General features: G+C 44.8%; 1 protein-coding gene across 5 annotated transcripts in view; it reads right to left on the bottom strand.

The window, feature by feature from the left end:
* Positions 1-357: 357 nt before the first annotated feature.
* LOC141111973 (uncharacterized) overlaps positions 358-21221 on the bottom strand; it is a 144875-nt gene continuing 124011 nt past the window's right edge. For all 5 annotated transcript variants that reach the window (XM_073604222.1, XM_073604220.1, XM_073604221.1 and 2 more), the window contains 3 exons: positions 20391-20525; positions 7608-7719; positions 358-2987 (listed from right to left, as the gene is read on the bottom strand). In XM_073604222.1, coding sequence (XP_073460323.1) covers positions 2829-2987; positions 7608-7719; positions 20391-20525 — 406 coding nt within the window. In that variant the 3' untranslated portion in view covers positions 358-2828. The remainder of the gene's footprint in view (positions 2988-7607; positions 7720-20390; positions 20526-21221) is intronic.

The following is a 21221-nucleotide window of genomic DNA, read 5'->3' as shown; positions in this document are numbered from 1 at the left end:
TTACTCGGCGTAACATTATCTTTCACAATATAAAAAAAAAAACTGGGCTAACTTTAATGTTGTCTTATTTTTTAATTCAAAAAAGTGTATTTTTTTTCCAAAAAAAGTGCGCTTGTAAAACCACTGCGCAAATACGGTGTGACAGAAAGTCTTGCAACAACCGCCATTTTATTCTCTAGGGTGTTGGGAAAAAAAATGATAATGTTTATAATGTGTAAAAGTAATTTTCTAGCAAAAAAAACTGTTTTTAACTTGTAAACAACACATCTCAAAAAGAGGCTCGGTCCTTAAGTGGTTAAACCCAGTGTATATCATCCTTCTCTTGCAGCCAAAATAGGAAAACACAAGACATTAACAGACTGGTATTATATTTTATTTATTGCACTTTGAAGCTTCCCTGCCACACACCAAGAAGCTGAAGAACAGTTTACAGAATCTCTTATTGGAGCTGATAAAATAACTTCTTTCTAGAAAAGAAACTCAATTTACACCGATTCAAGTCTTAATCCTCAATAGATCCTCTAGAAGCAGCAAACTTTATACAGTGAGAAACAATTTCTTTTTTTTTTTATAGCAAATATAATATATAATCTCTTATTATAAGACAACCAAAATATACAGTATACAGCTTGCACGTTGCAGTGAAGGGTCTATGTACACAGTAGTGGCCAGTGCAAGATTTATCAGCAGCAAAATATGGAGGGCGGGCATGAAGGATTAAAGGAGTGCTGAAGTGTCAGTCCACCCAAAACGGATATTTCAGTCAAGGGTGTCAAACTGGCGGAACAACTAACTCACCAGCTTATATCTCCTGAAGAGACATTTCCTTGCCCAGTTCTACCCTAATCCGCAGTTGGGTGGAACTGGGAACTCAGGGGCAGATATATCCTAGCTATGCTCCTTGGAATATAGGAAGCTGGCAAGTAAAGCAGTACTCTAGTTAGAAGTCTTGGACCGAGCAGGAACCGTTTTGTCATTTTTGTTTACAACGCAAAAAATAAAAACCGCAGAGATGATCAAATACCACCAAAAGAAAGCTCTATTTGTGGGAAAAAGGGACATAAATTCTATATGGGTACAGCATCGCAGGACTGTGCAATTGTGAGTTAAAGTACATAGTGCCATATCTCAAAAAATGGCCTGGTCATGAAGGGAGGTAAACCTTCCAGAGCTGAAGTGGTTAAATTGCTGTGACAGCTTTTCCTTTCCTTTCCATTAAATAAGTTCACCTTTGGGAACATGTAACATGTTTCCAATCCTGCAGCCGCTGCCTCTAGTTACAGCAAGCCAGAAACCTTTTCCGCCCGCTCGCTGATACTAGTTTAAAAAAAAAAAAAAACGCAGCCGCACGGGGCTCCGTCCACCCGCCTGCCTAGCCACGTCATTCATTCACAGAGTTCTGTGACTAGGAAACTACAAGTACTGACAGTCTTTGCAGCTGTCTGCTTGTAGTTCAAAATTAACTACCAGGGCGCCGTTGAGCGCTTTGGTAGTTCATGATCTCTTCCTGTTACTGTGGATCTGCCTGCCCGTATGAGGTACGAGCAGACAGATAAACTGACAAGTCTGCAGGAGTCTTGCATGGCTTCTACGATCTGCTGATCGGGGTGGCAATGCTTTATAGGCTCCAAGTTAAAAAATATATATAATAAAATATTAAATGCACATTTTTTAACTGAAAAAAGATGTGCAAATATTTTTTTTTTACTTTCAATAGATTTTTATTGAAAATTTTTTAAAGTACAAAATATGGCATAAGACGACTTTATTGTAATTGCCAAGGTGATGTTAGACAGCTGGAACGTAGCTGCCGTGGATGTGACATTATTCTTTTCTTTAAAAGGTGAATTTATCCTTTACGTCAACAGGGCAGATTGACTCAGAGCAATAAAAAAATATTTTTAGTTTGATAGAGGTGAGTTTGAATCCTTCCCAGATTTTATTTTATTGTTGACCATGACCTTTGAGGTGACGGTCACATTGAGTCAGCAGGTTAGAAAATCCGGGGGAATTTGTCAAACAAACACACAGCTATAACCTGTTGTGGAGGTGCACGAGTCCATCCTCAACCTCCTACAGCTCACCAAGCCCTGATGAAGGGGATATTCTAACCCCTCAAAATGCAATGGATAGAAAATATGAAACTTTTGCATACATTTGACATGGCTGCACAATGTCTTAGTGATTAGCACTTCTGCCTTGCAGCCAGAGACCTAAATCCTGGTCAGGAGACTAGCTGCATGGGGTTTGCATGCTCTCCCTATATGCATGTGTGGGTTTCCTCCCATACTCCAAAGACATGCCAGCAAGCTATTTTGTTCCTGTCTAAATTAGCTCTAGTATGTGTGCACGTTGGGATGTTAAGAGTTTAAGCTCCTTGAGGACAGGGACTGATGTGAATGAATGTTCGGTACTATATACATACCTGTAATAAATAATCTTCTAATACTTTATTTATAGGTGTTTATGCATGTATTGGCATTGCGTTTTAGCTTTCCCATATCTTATAACAAAGACCAGTTTTGGGTGGACTGACTCTTTTAGTAGACCTAACATGACAGAAGTAATGAATGAATCCGTTACCCACCATTGTCCTCCTCCTGTGCTCCTCACTCACTACAACCAGATCAGTAGTGTTATTTCTCAGTGTCATTCTGTGCTTCTCTTCTGTTTCGGGCGCCCATTACAAACACACAGTGTGCTGCACAGTTTAGCCGGAGACATGAACTAATCATTAATACAGTCTTTTACATACAAGTCCCATTAACATAAGGAAGTTATGAGAGCATAGGAAGATGGAGTCTGGTGCTTGTATGGGATGTCCCTTGCTATAGAACTCCAGCTAGGCACAAAAGGATGAGGATGTGTAATCCCACCAGGTAGGTGAGGAATACATAGCGAGATTTCGATCTGGAAGTCAAAAGCTTCGAGCAATAGATGCTTCGACCACGCAGCCATCTCCGTATGGAAAGAGTTCCACCTTTGATCTAGAAAAGAAAAAAATAAAAATAAACATTTTGCAGAATTTTTGGCTTGGTAACACAATCAGAAAAAATGTAAACAAATAACTGAATAAGAAATAACAAAGAAATAACACACTACTAAAACATCATGCTGTGAGGGTGGAGTGAAGGGAGGGTGAAAAACAGCACCAGAATCTTCCATTGGTGAAAGTTCAACGCCTTTTGGAAAGGCCAAGCTCTGTGGCGTCGCTATGGGGCTGCTGCCCGCACCCAGGTGACACCATCAAGTAGGAAGTGATATCCGACCGTGATGGTGTCACCCCCATCCGTGACAGTGAAACGACTGCATAATTTACAGGGACTGGTTTGGGGTTGCCGCCCCTGTGCACTTTGTCACTGACCAGGTTTCTCCCAGAGTTAGCATCCGCCCTCACTCACTTCGCTCCACCCACCCAGCCCAGCTAGTGACATGTAGCCCCTGCCCCGTGTTGTGTGTCGGAGGGATGCAGTGGCCAGGTGGGAGATTCTGGGATCTGACGGAAGCGTCACATTGTCGGCCACAGGGACCGGACACGGCATGCCACCTTCTGGGACCTAGTCCTGCGAGTACCAGTCCCCTCCCCCTCCTAGTACTACCCCCATATTACCCCTAGAGGACTGTCCAGGACTGACAGAGCATGATACCGGAGTACTTATCAATAAGTCACCGGGACAGTACTGGAGTATTTAACACATGGGACTATACTGCAGTACTTACTGATCAGTGATTAGGACTATGCTAGAGTACTTACATATCAGATACTAGGACTATACTGGAGACAGGGGGTGACACCATGTTTTACAGCACCAGGTGACACCACACCTATTGACACCACTGACCAAGCTTAAAGTACATCTATAGCTAAACCTTTTTTTTGTTTTTTAATGTTTGGCTAGTGTGAGGAAGGGTTACAACCTCTCATGTTTTTGTTGCTGTGCACATGCCAGGGAAATGCAACCCCCTATTTGTCCTGATGACCGATAGAAAAATATGGGAAATCCAAAATGTCACAGTTGTCACCAGAACGGCAGCTGAGAGAAAACGTTCCAATAGAGATTCTTGTTCTGGTGACAACTGTCTAAGAAGGGATTTCCCTGCACTTTGGAGAAATATCCTTTCACTTCCTGTTGCATCTGAGATGGGAAATGTAGGAAAATCTTCCCAAATCAGAAAAAAAACACAAATCAAAGAGATTTTACCCATTCCCACCTCCGAAATAAAAAAGTTTGGCTTCACATATACTTTAAAGAACTCGAAGGATGGGATTATTTTACACACTAACTTTGGACCAGCTTGGCTCAAACTAATTATGCAGATGCCACCGCTGTGTGGCCAATAGTGAATCAGTAATTTACTGTTGTAGCCTATGCTACATACAGGAAGCGGCAGTGGAGATCCACAATGTCACCCACAAGTCTTCTTGTAAGTGGCGTAGGTGCCAAAGTAAGACTATTTAGTACACGGAGGGGAAATTTCTGGTACACCCAATAAAGGAGGACCCTGCTTCCCTATGTAGCATAGGCTACAACAGTAAATTATTGATTCGCTATAAGCCACACAGAGGTAATTTGTTGGTGCCAAGTTGGCCCAAGAGATTGTGTAACGTAATCCAATTCTTTGAGTTCTTCTTTTGGGTTTACTTTAGCTCCTCATGTGTTTATTCAATTGGTCTGACACCACGTGAATATTTCAAATGACAGATCAGATTGTACAATATGAACTTAAGTGACAATACTACCTACAATCCAGCATGAAAGAAAAGTTGGGACAGAACCAAACCCAAGTCAGGCTTTTACTGTGATTTGTGCGACCATTGGGGAGATTACCCCTCACTTCCTGTGTTTTCTCCAGGAAAAGAAATGATAGGAAATGTTTTTTTCTCTTTTTACGTCCCATTGGTAATTTGGCCACTGGTGACACTTCACTAGCAACTTAATCATTGAGGTGCAGCGGTCACTCACTGGAGGCTGCCAAGTCACCAAAATGCTTGCCAGGGAGCAGCAATGGAGCGAAAGGTTTTGGCTAGTATGGGAGCAACACCATAAGGGAAGCTAAGTCTAGTCCATAACAGAACCACTATTGTGACACAGGCCTTACTGGGGCAACTATCCCCAAATCTATCTTCACCCCTTCCTGTTGGCTGTACACATAAACATGGTGACACTGTGGTGGGCTTTAACACCACATGGCCACATACATATGCACAGCTATCATTGCTGTTTTGTGCTGGGAACACAGTGACCCAGCACTGTGACAGCTCTTGGTAACTGTTGAAAATTGGAAGCCAGTAAGACGGGCGACCCATCACTGTGACAGGCAATCATTGGTACCTCGCCCACTGGCCTTGGGATCCCTATAAAGGCCAAGTTCACCTTTCTCAACATGTTACCGTATTTTACCCCCTTTATGACCAGGCAATTTTTTGCTATTTGGCACTACATTATTTTAACTGACAACTGCATGGTCATGAAACACTGTACACAAACAAAAAATTTACCGTATATACTCGAGTATAAGCCGAGTTTTTCAGCACTTTTTGTGCTGAAAATGCCCCCCTCGGCTTATACTCGAGTCAAGCACTTTTCTGCAGCAGAGAATGACATTTTCTGAACCAAATTTGGGGCCCTGTATCTCGGGGCCACTTGGTGCTAGGAACCCCAAATTTGGTGTACAAACCCAGTGGAACTAGCACTATAATATATCTAAAGCTAGGGTTCCTAGCACCAAGTGGCCCTGAGATATGGGGCCCCAAATTCAGTTCGGAAAATGTTATTCTCTGCTGCAGAAAAGTGCTTGACATTTTCCGAACCGACTTTGGGGCCCCGTATCTCGGGGGCACTTGGTGCTAGGAACCCCAAGCTTTGGATATGTTGTAGTACTAGTTCAGAATTTGGGGTTCCTAGAACCAAGTGGCCCAGAGATACGGGGCCCCAAAGTTGGTCAACTGTGTCCATCTGCAGCAATGTCATTTCGGGACCCTTTGGGTCAAGAGACCCCAAATTTTGGCTGCAGCTAGGGGGCATCTAGGAACCCTTAACTACCGAGTTTGAAGTTCGGGGGACCTATGGCTGCAAATGGGAACAGTGAGGCATGCAAATGGGCACAGTGAGGCATGCAAATGGGCATTGTTGACCCTCTTTTCCACTTACAGTAGCTGCGCATTTCTCACCCTAGGCTTATACTCGAGTCAATACGTTTTCCCAGTTCTTTGTGGTAAAAGTAGGTGCCTCTGCTTATATTCGGGTCAGCTTATACTCGAGTATATACGGTATATAATTTTTTCCACACAGAGGTTTCTTTTGCTAGTAGTAGATCACCACTGGGTTTTTTTATTTTTTTGCGATATAAATTAAAAAAGACAAAACATTTTGAAAAAACTATTATTTTTTACTTTCTACCTTTAAGGCTCCACTGATCCCCACTGAGCAGGCAGATGACAGGTCCGTGTCTGCTCACTGAGCAGGGACGGACCTGTTAGAGCCCCGCTGTTCACTATGGGAAAATCGGATAAAAAAACAGCATGTCCGTTTTCTTCCGATCCACTGGACGGATGGCGAACGTATCGCCATCCGTCTGTTTTCAGAGGATCTAGTCGGATCGGATGGCAGGCGGGTGTCAGCGGACACATCTCCGCTGACATCTGCCTGCCCATACAAGTCAATTGGTGGCCTGCTCAGATCCGCCTGAAAAAATGGACAGGCGGATCTTTGCGGGCCAATCGTGTGAAATGGGCCTAAAACAAACAAAAAAAATTAAATAAAAAAAAAAAAAAAAAAAAGAAGAAGTATTCTGCTACGTCTTTGTTAAAAAAAAAATAAAAAATCCCAATAGGTGTAGTCAGACTACAGACTATGGGATATATATATATATATATATATATATATATATATATATATATATATATATATATATATATATATATATATATATATATATATATATATACACACACACACACACTGTATTTTATTTTTTATACTACTAATGGCGGTGATAAGCGACTTATAATGGGACTATGATAGTGCAGTGAGCAATCTAACACTGGGGGGAACTAACTGCCACTGTGATATCACTAGTGACATCAATATAGTGATCAGTGCGAATAATATGCACTGTAATGACACTGGTTAGGAAGGGGTTAACATCTAGGGCGATCAAAGGGTTAAACGTGTGCCTATGTGTAATGTGTGAGATGTGCTGCTTTTACAAAGGATCTTGTTGTTTTTTCCCTTAGCAGGAAAAAAAAATCAGCAAGATCCCCTGTCAGTGAAAAGAGCTCTGTGTTGTTTACTTTGTACAATTAGGCACGAATTAGAAAAAGCACTACAACATTTGTAACAAGAGAAGTGAGACTCATACCTAGAAACAAATGTGAGAACTCCACCTAGGAGGACTTGGCACTGGATTTCCTAAAAGACTTGAGTAGTCAATGAGTAATGCCACCCCAACTGCCTCTACTTGTAACCATAATACAGGGTAATAAGTGGGATAACACTTGAAAAACTTTAACTGTATATTTTTCTTTTTTATACCTTTAAATCATGTCAATCCATCATTTTTTTTGCTCTAACGCAGAGAGTTTTAGACATCAGCCCAACACTTACTTTCCGCACCACAACATTCTGAGTGGGATCAATAATTAAGGCTTCCCGTTCGTCGTCTGACTCCATCTGGAGAGAGAACTCGTATTCTCTGGAAGAGGACTTAGTCTCCAACCTAGAACAAGCAGACACAACATATTTTTTTTAGCAATGTACGTGTGCCAGCTTTAGATAATTGGGATAGAATTGTAAACACAGTACCATGAGCAGACTCAGCCTGAGAATGCAGAAAAACAAAAAATATGTGCCTGGAAACAATACAGGAGTGACTACCAAGCCAGGCGCTTTCATGGGGTGTTAAAAAATGAGCTACAGGTATAGACGTGTACCTGCATCTTGTGTTTCAATGTTAGGCTTGGTAGAAGAGCTAACAATCTGACTTCAGCCTACTTTAACCCTAAAGGACTGCTTGCAATGAAAATGGGTTCTACGTATGTTACAGCAAAGCTGTGCAATGTATATTCAGAACTTAAATGAAAAATAAGCAGGAGTCCCTCACTGTATGCTTGGTTCCCTCCTCTGGTCCCTATGTCACTATAAGGGCCAGAGGAAGGAACCACAGAAGACCAGGAATTCGACATAACCGGAAGTGTGCCTGATACTGAAGATATTTCAGCCAGCATAGCTCATAATCAGCAATGTGGATGGTAGGAGGAGGAAGTATTAAAATGTATAAAGATGTGTGTGACTCCTGCGCTACCAATTGTGCTCTAATCCAAATCAACCTTAACCACTTCCAAACCGGCCACCGTGGATTTACATCGCCACTTTGACTTTAAATACCGTTGTTGTGGCAGCAGGCAGCTGCCATAAACCCGGTATTTTCTTCAATGGTGGGCGGTCCGCTTTAGAATAAAAGTGGCCTCCGTGGTGGATTTTCCACGAGATCACTTGTACCGGCGGCGGGAGAGGTGCCCACCCCCCTCCCTCCACGTCCCAGTCATCTCCGCCGTTTACCGGATCCACGTTAGCTGGATCCAACCATTTCCCCTGATAGGCAGGAAGTCAAGTGAGGGAATGATGGCCCCCACTCGACTCTATGCCATTGGATGACGGGAGCAATGCCAAAAGTCACTTCCGTCCAACGGCCTTAAAAGGGACTATTGTTTTTTTATTGCTTTTAAGTGTAAATGTGAGATCTGGGGTCTTTTTGACCCCAGATCTCACATTAAAGAGGTCCTGTCATGTTTTTTTAAAAGGGATGTTTACATTCCTTGTAATAGAAATAAAAGGGATCAATTTTTTTTTTTTTTTTAAAGGGACAGTGTAAAAATAAAAAATAAAGTAAATAAGAAAAAAAAAAAATTCTTTAAAGCACCCCGTCCCTCCGTGCTCGCGCGCAGAAGCACATACATATGTAAGTTGTGCCCACATATGTAAACAGTGCTCAAACCACGTATGTGAGGTATCGCCGCAATCGTTAGAGCAAAATACCTCCTCTAACTCAAAACTGGTAACCTGTAGAAATTTTTAAACATCGCCTATGGAGATTTTTAAGTGTCAAAGTTTGTCGCCATTCCACGAGCGGGCGCAATTTTGAAGCGCGACATGTTGGGTATCAACTAACTCGGTGTAACATTATCTTTCACAATATAAAAAAACTATTGGACTAACTGTACTGTAATCTTGTTTTTTCGCAAAAAAATTGCGTTTGTAAGACCGCTGTGCAAATACGGTGTGACAAAGTATTGTAACGACAGCCATTTTATTCTCTAGGGTGTCCGCAGCCTGCTCTTCTGTGTCTGTGTTCCCTTTGTCCTCCTTCCCCCCTCCCCTCTGTCCTCCTTCCCCCCTCCTGCTGCTCTCATATTTCATTAAAAAAATCCCATCTGCACTGCACTTAGGTAAAAAAATATGTTTATCTGTATGTATAAAAGCGCGGCTCCCAGCGCTCAGCTGACTCGGCTTCCACTCTCTCCTCTCCTCCCCGGCTGACGTCAGTGGGAGCGCTTGGCCCCACCCACTGGAGCTGTAAGTCGGAAAGAGAGGAGACCCGAAGAGGCAGCTGAGTGCTGGGAGCCCCGCCGTTATACATACAGACAAGCATATTTTTTTACCTGACACAGGCACAGGGACATTTACTGGTTTATTACAGTGCAGATGGGAAGTTTTTATATAAGTGGGTTAATAACCACTTTAAGTGGTAATGGATACCACGAACCATAACTAGAGGTGCACCGAATGGAAATTTTGGTGCCAAAACCGAAAATGCAGGATGCACTTAGCCGAAACCAAAAATTACAGTTTTTTAAACATATTTAGATTTTTAGATATAAAATTGTATTATATTCAACTTTTTAATTAATATCATCAATTTAAATGAATATCAATTTATTGTTTGCCATTATTAGCACCTTTAGTGCAAGAAAAGCTCAAGAAAAATGCACTCTGCAGTCTCTAACCATCTCTTGTATCATGTCTGTAATCTCTTACTTAAACACACTGCTAATAGTATTAGCAAAATTTCCATTCGTTGCACCTCTAGCAGACATGATACAAGAGATCAATGCAGCCTCGCCAGTGCCCATCAGATGCAGCCTCACCAGTGCCCTGGTCACACAGAGGGGTGATCTCCCGCTGTGTCACAGAGCTGGATTGCTGGATTTGAATGGTCTGAGCCAGGCGGACACAGTAACAAAGTCCCACCTCCTATGATAGACGCCACACTGATTCAATTTCCCTGCATTAGATCAGTGTGCCATCTATTACAGGAGGCAGGACTTTGTTACAGTGGCTGCTGAACAATTCAGCTCTGTGACACAGAGGGAGACTGCCGCTCTACGTGACAAGAAGAGTGGAAAGGAGGGGGGGAAGGGAAAGGAGGGGGGGAAGGGAAAGGAGGGGAGGAAGGGAAAGGAGGGGAGGAAGGGAAAGGAAGGGAAGAAGGGAAAGGAAGGGAAGAAGGGAAAGGAAGGGAAGAAGGGAAAGGAGGGGAGGACTGGGGCATGCCAGGATGACATCACCACAAGGTGCGGCACCCTTTTCGGTGCCATTGTCGGCATCTTGTCTTCTTTTGGTCAAATGCAAAACACACAAATTTTGGCCGATATGTTTCGGTGGACCTCTAACCATAAATCGTGTAAGAAAATAATAGGTTGCTGCATGCATTAAATGGTGTTTAATCAAACAGAAATAAATGCTGCGCTACCATTTTCATAAAAATACTATCATATAATAAAGAGTGTATCGCCACCAATGAATAAGTGTAATTGTCAATGATCAATAAATAAATAGTCCAATAGCAATGAAAATATAACGGTATGACGGCAATTCATAAAGGTGAATAAATGTGACTTTTTCTAGCTTTATGTAATCTTCAAGCTTATTCCCAATCACCTCAGTGCTCTCACCTTAATGTTGTAGTATACACTCATGTGTAATAGTATTCAGCTAGCTTTTCTCTCATCCAATTTGCATTATGGGATCCCAGCTGTCTCTTTAGTATGACCTCCCACTAAGGTGCTCTTGTCCACTCAGAAGTTCCTCCTTAGTAATGGAGCTGTGGTCCCTTTAAGAACGTTTGACCCATGTACTATTAGGTACTCGTGTATCATGTAGGAACAGAGAGGATAGCCTTATAGTGTAGCATGTTTAAAATGCGCTTTATTTGTATCACTGCTTGCCTTTGTATATCTTGGAACTTAAATAAACTTTTTCTGTTAAAATGCGCTTTATTACTCTCTAAAATAATGATTACATTAGTAAAAAAATCGACAAGCATAAATGGGGGTACTGTTCTTTCTGGTATAACATCACTTTTGGTCCACTCTCCTACAGGCTCGACCCTACACGTTGCGTCACACACCATGTGACTTCACCATTGAAGGTGAGAGTACTGAGGTAAGTAGGAAGAAGCTAGAAGATTGGATAATGCTGGAAGTCACATTTATTCACCGTTATAAATTGCTATCACATCGTTATATTTTAATATCTATTGGACTACTTATTAATCAATAACAATTACCCTTATTCATTAGCGGCAATACACTCTTTATTATATGATAGTATTTTTTTGAATGGTAGCGCAGCATTTTTGTTCTTATTTATTAAAATGAATGCATAGCAAAAGCATTTTTTTTTTCTGATAGAATGTGAAAAGGTCAGAACCCCCATTAAAAATTACTTATATCTGGGGCATCATTAGAACTTTAGACTTGCGGTTGGGTTGGAGAATTTAAATGAAACACAGCCACAGGGAGACTGCAATAGTGTGAACCTAGCCTAAGGGTAAGAACAGGTGCTGAGGAGGCCCTATGTCTCACTTCCCAGCTGTCTCTCAACTTCTTAAAGTTATCCCCCACAGACCGCTCCCCCCCCAGAGGGGCGGCAAGGACTGCCACAATTGTAAATGATGCAGAGATTCCCTCTTGTTTCTGTTTTGGGAACAGGAAGTGAGGGAAAACCTGCACGAGGGAATCAAACAATAAAAGGATGTTCTAGCACGTTCCTTCTTAAAAAATCATTTTTACTTTTGTCTATGTTGTTGTTCTGTCAGATTTCCCCTCACGTCCTGTTTTGGGGGTCACATATATTTACAAGACAGGAAGTGAAAGAATCTCTTTGACTGCAGTAAATACTGACAAGAGAGCAAATCCTCCCCCACACTAACCAAAAAATTTAAATTATATTAAATGTAATGAGGGCCACCATACACATAAGAGACAGCGTAAGAGAACGAAAAATCTGTGCCTGAGGGGGGATATTAAGCAGCGTGGTAAATGAGCTATGCAGTAAGCAAGAGGATCAATTAGCCATAATGAGGCACTAATTAGTAAACAATAGTTCAGCCAGATAAAGTTTTGCCTTGTGTGACAAACAAATTACAGCCTCAGAAATCAGCGCTGTGTTCTAATTGAAGCCTCTACAGTGACTTCAGAGTAAACAGGAATTAGGGTGGTCACACACAGGACACTGTAAATACAATTAAAAAACAATTTTATCATTCTAGGTAATAAAGTGTATGGAAACCTAGGAACAAAATAAATTGACTTACCGTAAAATCCATTTCTCTTTCGTTCATTGACGGACACAGCGCTCCACTATTCAGAACCATAGGGTTATATCGCACCCTACAGAAGTGGGACACTAAGCAGAAAAAAAAGACTTGGCTATGCCTATGGGCAGTCCTAGGTGATATACACCCCTCTGTTACAGGCCTTCAGTTTAGTAACAAGCAGTGTCAGAAGCATCAATACTCCTTAGAGAAGTGGGGGCTGTGTCTGTCAATGAACTTAGAGAAATGGATTTTACGGTAAGTCAAAAATCCCATTTTCTCTTTCGTTCATTGACAGACACAGCGCTCCATTATTCAGAACCACAGGGACGTCCCAAAGCAGTGCCAAACATGAGGGGTGGGACAACGAAAAATTCCAAGGCTAACACAAGAGCCAACCAGGTAACAGGAGCTCAACACAGAAACAAACTGGAGCAATACCCCTTCAAGAGGGAAAAGACCCTCTAAACAGCAGACAAGTGGCAGCACATCCACGTTGTAGAATTTTGTGAAAGTGTACACCGAAAGTGGCCGCCTTGCAAACCAGCACTGCTGACACTTGATGATGGAATGCCCAAGAAGCAACAAGCAGCCAAGTAGAATACGCCGTAACGGGGAAAGTAGAAACCCAACCCCTGATAGAATAGCAGAAGTGACCAGAGTCATCATCTGTCCGATCCACCTAGAAAGGTCGCATTAGAAGCAGACAGCCCCTTTTTTGACCCGTCCGTGATCACAAACAGTGAGTCTGATCTCCGAAAAGGCCCTGTGACTGCCAAATACACCCGAATCGCCTGAACACATCCAGGGCATGCAAGGCAAATCCCTTAGGACATTTTGACCTGGGACACAGGTAAGGCAATACAACGTCCTTAGTCAAAAGGAATCAGAGGAGGGAACCACAGACAAAGGCGATGAACCACTTCATCTTTGTGGATCACCAGGTAAGAAGTATGAGATGATAACGCCTACAGTTTTGACACTCTGCGAGCAGAGGTCATAGCAACCAAAAAAGCCACCTTCTGGGACAGAGCAAGCAGAGGAACCTCCCGAATATTTCCAACGGGGGCTCCTGTAGAACCGAACGCACCCAGAGTAGATCCCACGGCGGAGGCAGACGTCGAACCGCTTTATTAAGAGTACGCACCAGGGAGTGCGAGACCAGGGGACGCCAAAGAAAACCACCAAGGCCGACAGCTGTACTCAAGGCCAAGTTCTGTTAAACACCCCCCCCCGGTGAAGGAAGGTCGAAATCTGAGCCACCGAGAAAGAACAAGGGTAAATGGCAAGCGCCTCACACCAGGATATGTATGCTATCCATGTCCGGTGATAAATCTTCCCAGAGGAAGGCTTCCTAGCCTTCAGCAGTGTCGTAAACTTGCGCACCTGGCTCATAACAGTCAGGCCTTCAAAACCAGAGCCTGAAGGAGGATGGAAGAACGGCCCTTGGGACAGTGGAATCTCGCCAACAGTCAGTCGCCAAGGGACGTCAGCAACCATGTGCACCAGGTCGGCGTACCAAGACCGACAAGACCATCCGGGCCCACTAGAATGACCGGAAACCCTTCGGGCTTGATCCTGCGCAAAAGCTGCGGCAGAATCTTGAGAGGAGAGGCGTAGATCCGACAATACAGGCCCCACAGGGCCACCAGAGTGTCTGCAGTGTCCACCAGAGGAGCCCGTGACCTTGCCAGAAACCTCAGTACCGTTCCGTTAAGGCCGGGACACCAACAGGTATACCTCAGGGGTGCCCCATCGGAGACATATCCAATGAAACATGTCCTGGTGAAGAGACCACTCCGTGGACCAACACTAGCCGACTGAGGCAATCGCCTGCCATTTTTCCACTCCTAAAATGCATACGGCGGAGAGGGCCGAAACAAAGCATTCTGCCCACCGGAGGATGTTGGCTACTGTCAGGGTGGCTGCCAACACTCTTCGCTCCACCCTGGTGATTGACGTAGACCACCGCCATGGCATCATCCAACTAGATCCGTACCAGGAGTGCCTGAAGTCAACATCCATGATCCATACATAGTCTGATCGCTCGAAGTCCCAGCATAATCGATCGGCAGTCAGGATTCGTCCAGCGTCCAATGTCCCTGAGCAGAACCCAGTCCCAGGACACCCCCGGGACAGACTGGCATCGGTGGTGACCACTGTCCAATACAAGGGGAGAAAGCATGCGCCTGCCGAAATCCTGGAGAGTGAAGCTACCAGGGACCCCCAGTTTTTAGGCTCAGCCGAATCTGATAGTCCAGAGACCTCGGGCACTTTACGCCAGGATCTCACTTGAAATGAGCTTGTATGGAACTGCCTCAACGGTAGATACCATCAGGCCCAACACCCACATGCAGGACTGCAGGGAGGCCCACCTGAGAGACAACAGTAGTTGAAATGCAGCATGCAACTTCTGGAGTTTTCCAGAGGAAGAAACACTCTGGCCAGAGATGAAACCAGAGTCAGGCCCAGATAATCCAATTTTCTGGAAGGAGCTGGAGCAGACATCAGGTAGTATAGAAGCCAACTGAAAACTGAGGTCTGTATAGTGAGCTACATCGCCCTTCAGGGATTCTGCTCGCAGAAGATCGTCCAAGCAGCCCAGGACTGCAATCCCCCGCTGACGTAACCACGCCAGAACTGGGGCCAACACCTTTGTGAGTATGCGAGGGGTGGAGGCGAGACCAGAAGTCAACACCGCAAGCTTAAAATGCTCTTTTCCCACAGTAAAATGGAGGAAGTGTTGGTGTTGGGCACATATTGGAGTGTGTAATCCGCATCCATGATGTCGACAGAAGCCCGAAAGTCCCCATGATGAAAGGACGCCACCACCGTGCGGATGGCCTTCATTCTGACCTCCTGTACCCACTGGAACCGGGACAAGCACACCCTGAGGCAACAGCGCTTGCACAGCTCATTTAGGAGACCTGGCTGGAACACTAGGACATAGGTGAGAGCACGCCTTAATGCTGAAGGGGCCTTGTGCGTGGGTCTAGGCATCCCCGCTCTTGGCTCACCAGACCAGGTCCATTGTGTGCCGAGAAGAAGGACCGCATCCACTACGAGGTCCTTTTCCCCATTTCAGACTGTGGAAGACATGTACACTTCCCTCCTGTGAGACTCGTAATGATGTCATCCAGGGTAGCCCCAAAAAGACACTGCCTTGAAATGGTAACCCAGTCCGAGCTTTTTTAGAAGCCCAGTCTGCAGACCAACACTTAAGCCCCAATACATGTCTAAGCACCACTGCCGAAACAGAGACCTTAGCAACCGAGGGAACTGCGTCTAAGAGGCATCGCATACAAACTGCAGCCCCCAGACCGACTGGTCCGCCAACTCAGCAGAAGCAGAGAGAATCTGCTCCCCCTCCAGGTATGTCAGCCGGATCCTTAAAAGCCGGAGACTCCTCTACCAGAATCATGGTCGCCTTGCGCAACCTAGAGACAGGGGGATCCACTACTGGTGGAACAGTCCACTCTTTAACGAGGGACCCTACAAGGGGTACCTCACAGCGGAGCGTTGCTGGAACCACGGGCTTCTCACAAGGGGCACCAGCCGAAACCCTGCACTAGGGCACCTACTGATGCCCTGCACAGGGGGCATCCACTAAGGTCCCTCACGGGGGGCATCCACTAAGGTCCCTCACGGGGGGCATCCACTAAGGCCCCTCACGGGGGGCATCCACTAAGGCCCCTCACGGGGGGCATCCACTAAGGCCCCTCACAGGGGGGCATCCACTAAGGCCCCTCACAGGGGGGCATCCACTAAGGCCCCTCACAGGGGGGCATCCACTAAGGCCCGTCACAGGGGGGCATCCACTAAGGCCCCTCACAGGGGGGCATCCACTAAGGCCCCTCACAGGGGGGCATCCACTAAGGCCCCTCACAGGGGGCGCCTACGGAAGGCACACTCAAACAACCCCCCCAAAAAGGGGTCGCCCTCAGAGCGCCGTCCCCCTGGAAGGAGGAGGGTGGATGCCCGCAACGGAAAGCATTTTCGGTCGCCAGCCCGCCGCGAGTGCTCGGTAGGCCACAAAGCCAGGGCCTAAATTAGTGGAGGGCCGCCGCAGGGAGCGCAGATCTGCGGATGCCTAGTCACCCACCCAACCATCCAGCAGGTACCAAGGTGTACCCCCCCATAGTGGCAACCCTTGGGGGGTGGAGGGTGGACAGAGTGTCCGAAGCACCTAAGCCAGAGGCCTGGGCCTCACCCGGGGAAGGGGAGGGGATGTGGAGGACCCCAGATGGACCGACCACCCCAGGGAGTACCCGGGCCCCACACCACTCCAGAAGGAGAGGAGGGGGCCCCTTACTTACCGCTCCAGCGAGTGCCCGGGTGACGCTCCCAGGCAGATCTTCTTCGCCACCGAAGTGGGGGGCTGTCGGCCATGAGGTACGCTGCGACTCAGGCCGAGACCCGGTCGTATGCATCCTCGCGTTTAACTCGCAGGGCAAGCCCCCTATGTCGCGGTCGACCTAACTCGTAGCTGCGATCTGCACGCGCTAGCTGGCCAGACTGGGGAGACCACTTGATCTTAGTGTCCAGCCCGTCGCCCAGTCCGGCAGTTGACTGTAGATCTCGCAGGAAAAAATCCAAGAGAAAAAAAGTAGTTTAAGAAGCAAAACACAAAAAATTGTCAGGACCAGAGATCCTAGCAGGGAACTAGGTCCTTACTCCTGACTAGGCAGAAAAAAAACTGAAGGCCTGTACCAGTGAGGGGGGTGTATATCACCTAAAACTGCCCATAGGCGTAGCTAAGTCTTTTTTCTGCCTAGTGTCCTACTCTTGTAGGGGGCGATATAACCCTATGGTTCTGAATAATGGAGCACTGTGTCTGTCAATGAACGAAAGACAAATAATATATTGCAATTTAACAGTTCTTTTTCCCCCTTATTTTCATCTGGTGATCCCACAAGTAACACTGTCCTAGGGTGACCACACTCACTGCACTAAATCTAGGGAGGTGGTGTTGTCACCCTGGAAATAAAGTTTATTGGGACTACTGACAACCCCTCTACCCTTATGTCCATAACCTAGTACTAGTGGAAGGTGTATTTCAGTACTAGCACTTCCTGGTAACATTGACTGAGTGCACAGGATGGCACTTGGGAGGCAAGTATTACATTTTAAACTATTAGTTAACCACTTGCCTGACAAGGCTTTCTCTGGCACTTTTTGTTTACAAGTTTAAATCAGTATTTTTTGCTAGAAAATTACTTATAACCTCCAAATATATATAATATATAGAGGGAATAAAATGGCGATTGTTGCAATTTTTTTATGTCATTTGTTTGCGCAGGAATTTTAAATGCACTTTTTTTGGTAATAATACACTTTAATTTTTTTTTTATTATTATTATTTATTTTGGTTTTCATTTTTACACAGGTCCACTTTATGTTAAGATCTGGGGTCAAAAAGACTTTTTTTTTAATCTTTCGCTTTAAAAAAAAAATAAAAATTTTCCTCCAGCCTGGACCAGAAGTAACGTCATGACCTCGCTCTGGTCCTCCGAGGCGATAGAGTGGATCAAATAGTGTTAACTCTTTGATCACCTATGGGAGCAGCCAGCCACACCATCGGATCGTTTTTCAGGCGAACCGGTGGAAACGGTAAGCCCAAGAGACACTGTTGAGCTGAAGCTTTGGACACCGTCTCGTTTTTCAGGCGAACCGGTGGAAACGGTAAGCCCAAGAGACACTGTTGAGCTGAAGCTTTGGACACCGTCTCAGTGGCTCATGAGCTGCTCGGACTGGTTTCATGAGAAAGCTGGCTGCCTGCTGAACAAAAACTATAATCCCGGTAAACTGCAAGGTATATATACGTATTGCAATCGGCAAGTGGTTATTATTACATATAAAACTGCCTTGATGGTTAATTAGAGAGATTTCTAAACACAAGAGTCATGTATGTATTCTTGTTTAAATCTCGGCGTTAGACATATTTTTGAATAAAAGAGACATGTATGTTCTTGAATCTTGGAGTGATTTGTGTATTTCTTCCAGATCTGTGCAGTAATCCAGTGGGAGACGTTACCTCTGTGCAGGAGCTTCCTGTAATAAAGACCGCTCACTGCTGCTCTCTCTCCTTATGCAGGGTGACTGGTCTTTCATCTGCAGGCAGCCTGTAGTGGGAAGACCTACTGGGCCCCTCCCACAGCACTGCTCTCTGTCCAGGCTATACCCAACACAGTGATGTCACTGTTTCTTTTACAAGGAAATATCTGAGTTTCAAAAAGCACACGCGGTGGATTTATAGCCTTTGCGGCGATTGAAAAATATATTTTAAGCAGTGTTAAACCTAAAAGCAAACATGTATTATATTGCAGCTTACCAATTCTTAGATGTGTTGGCTGCATTCATTTTCATTTTTAAGACTCTCTTTTCCTTATTTTCATGTGGTGATCTGGCCAGAAAGTCTGTTGTTTTTCAGCAGAACAAGCTTTCTTGCAGGTGTAGCAGTTACAGGGTTGAGACAAACCATCTAAAGTGGAAGTTCAGTAAAACACCAACTATACTTAAATCTACTACCAACCCCATTCTAAGCCTATTTTATCTACCCTGTATAGGAAAGATCTGTATACTTACCTAGGCACTCCGGTCTGGTAACATCATTGGGTCCCAGCGCTGGCTTCAGTGTAGATGAGGGACAGCCTACAACAAATGCCCCAAAGTCTATGCAGCCGTTGTCGGTGATCTCTCCTCTACAATGGAGCCGGCGCTGGAAGCCAATCATGTAACCGGGCCAGGGTGCCCTCAGCATAGGTAAAGTATCAGATCTTTCCTGTACAGGGTAGATCGAATAGGCTTTTAATGGAGGTGGGAGTAGATTTAAGTATATAGTGTTTGACTGAACTTCCACTTTAACACTATGTCAGGGCTGGGCTCAGCCCTTCCTTCTCTGAGCTGGCCGCTCAGCTGTCGGCTAATTGCCAGCTCTAATCTCTCTCCACAGTTACCCAGCTGTTGTTGATTCTGCTTGTCAGTCCTGCCTATCAAAGTTGTCCAGCTCACTTGATCTCTGCCTTCGCCTTTGTCAACATCACAGTAACTATCTCCTGCGTTGCTGTTGAAGACTTGCTCGGCTGACGTTCGTTCTGGCTCCTGATCCTGCTTGCTGTACTACTACGTTTATCTCTGGCTCTCTGACATTTGCTTGGCTGACTACCCGATCCGGTTACTGAACTCTGGCTTGTTTTGACTACGCTTACTCTGTTTACCTTATTATTAAACAAGTGTGATTTAACTATACTTCTGTCGCGTTCTGATTCATGGTTCCTGATACACTGACAGGAGTGCTTACATGATCAGCCTTTATGTAAAACCTGAATCCTAAAAGGGACAAAACGGTTTGCTGTAATTGCTTATAAAGTGTGAGCTGGAGTTTAGCATCAAGTTGTTATTGTATCTAAATCTACAAGTGCATCTAACACTCCCCTTCCCCCAGACTGACAAAGCTGCTGTCCAAAAGGTGTCACCGTTGCTCCTTCATCCAGAGTGGGGGCGCACTCTAATACAGGAGGTGATGGCCAGATCACCAGGAGAAAACAGAGGGGAAAAGCCTAGAAATAAGAAAACCAATGCAACCACATCTAATGATTGGTAACCTGCAATATATAAAATTTGGGGTTTTGGGTTTAATACCGCTTTAAATTAAAGTTTTTGTGTGTCGGAGTTCGATTTTAATTTGCATCTTTTATACCTTCCTGCAATTTAGCTTTACAAGCCAAAGTAAGGCTGAACCTTCTCACAGAGAAACATACAGGGACAGATTTAAAGTAAAGAGAAAATCCAACCTCCTAATTTTCTGTTCTGTGCGGTGAAGGGTGTCTTCAGTGGACACTCTGCGTACCCTTTCCTCAGCCAGCCTCTCCGATAACTGCAGGAGCTCTTGTTGTGCATTGTCGTAACTGACTTCAGTCTCTGCAAGCCTTTAAAGAAACATCAAAATTCAGACTTGGCCAACCGATAGTAACTAATTACACTGGAGCAACAAGTTCCAGCCATGCATGTATAATGGCAGATATTTTCTTTTGTGCACATCTAGAAATATACCAGTAAAAGATTTCTATGATATTAATCCGTATGCAGAAAGCCCTATGTCTTTACAGCTTTATCATACAAAGGAAGATAATCCTGATACAGCAGGAATATGGGATTAGTTAAGGCATTACACGTGCAAACTTGCTTGATTTACCTATAATATAGCAGTTGAGTCTCGTAAGCCTTAAGTAGGAAAGTAAAAATGTAGGCGATACTTTTTGTGGGGCTGATTATATGCACCTTAAAGGATAAGTTCACCTTTAGTAACATGTTACACCCATATTTAGGGTGTAATAAGCACATAACTGAGCAGCCCTCTGACATCCTAGCCCCCCTTCCCTCCCAAGCTCCCGTGACAGCAGGCCAGGGATGTTCTCCCCGCACCCGCTGTCACAATTTAGAAAAAACACGGCCGTGTGGAGCTCCGCCCACCCAGCCGCATCATTCATTCACAGAGTTCTGTGAATGGGACAACTACAACTACCGTCTTCCATTGTGGCTGACGGCATGTAGTTCTCAATGAACTGATGAGAGCGCTTTGCAGTTTCATTGATCCTTCCTGTCACTCAGTAACTGCCTGCCCG

Source organism: Aquarana catesbeiana, linkage group LG11 (assembly GCF_042186555.1).
Source record: "Aquarana catesbeiana isolate 2022-GZ linkage group LG11, ASM4218655v1, whole genome shotgun sequence".
Lineage (NCBI taxonomy): Eukaryota > Metazoa > Chordata > Amphibia > Anura > Ranidae > Aquarana > Aquarana catesbeiana.
Note: the sequence above shows the minus strand (reverse complement) of the source record. Positions and strands in the feature narration are given on the sequence as shown.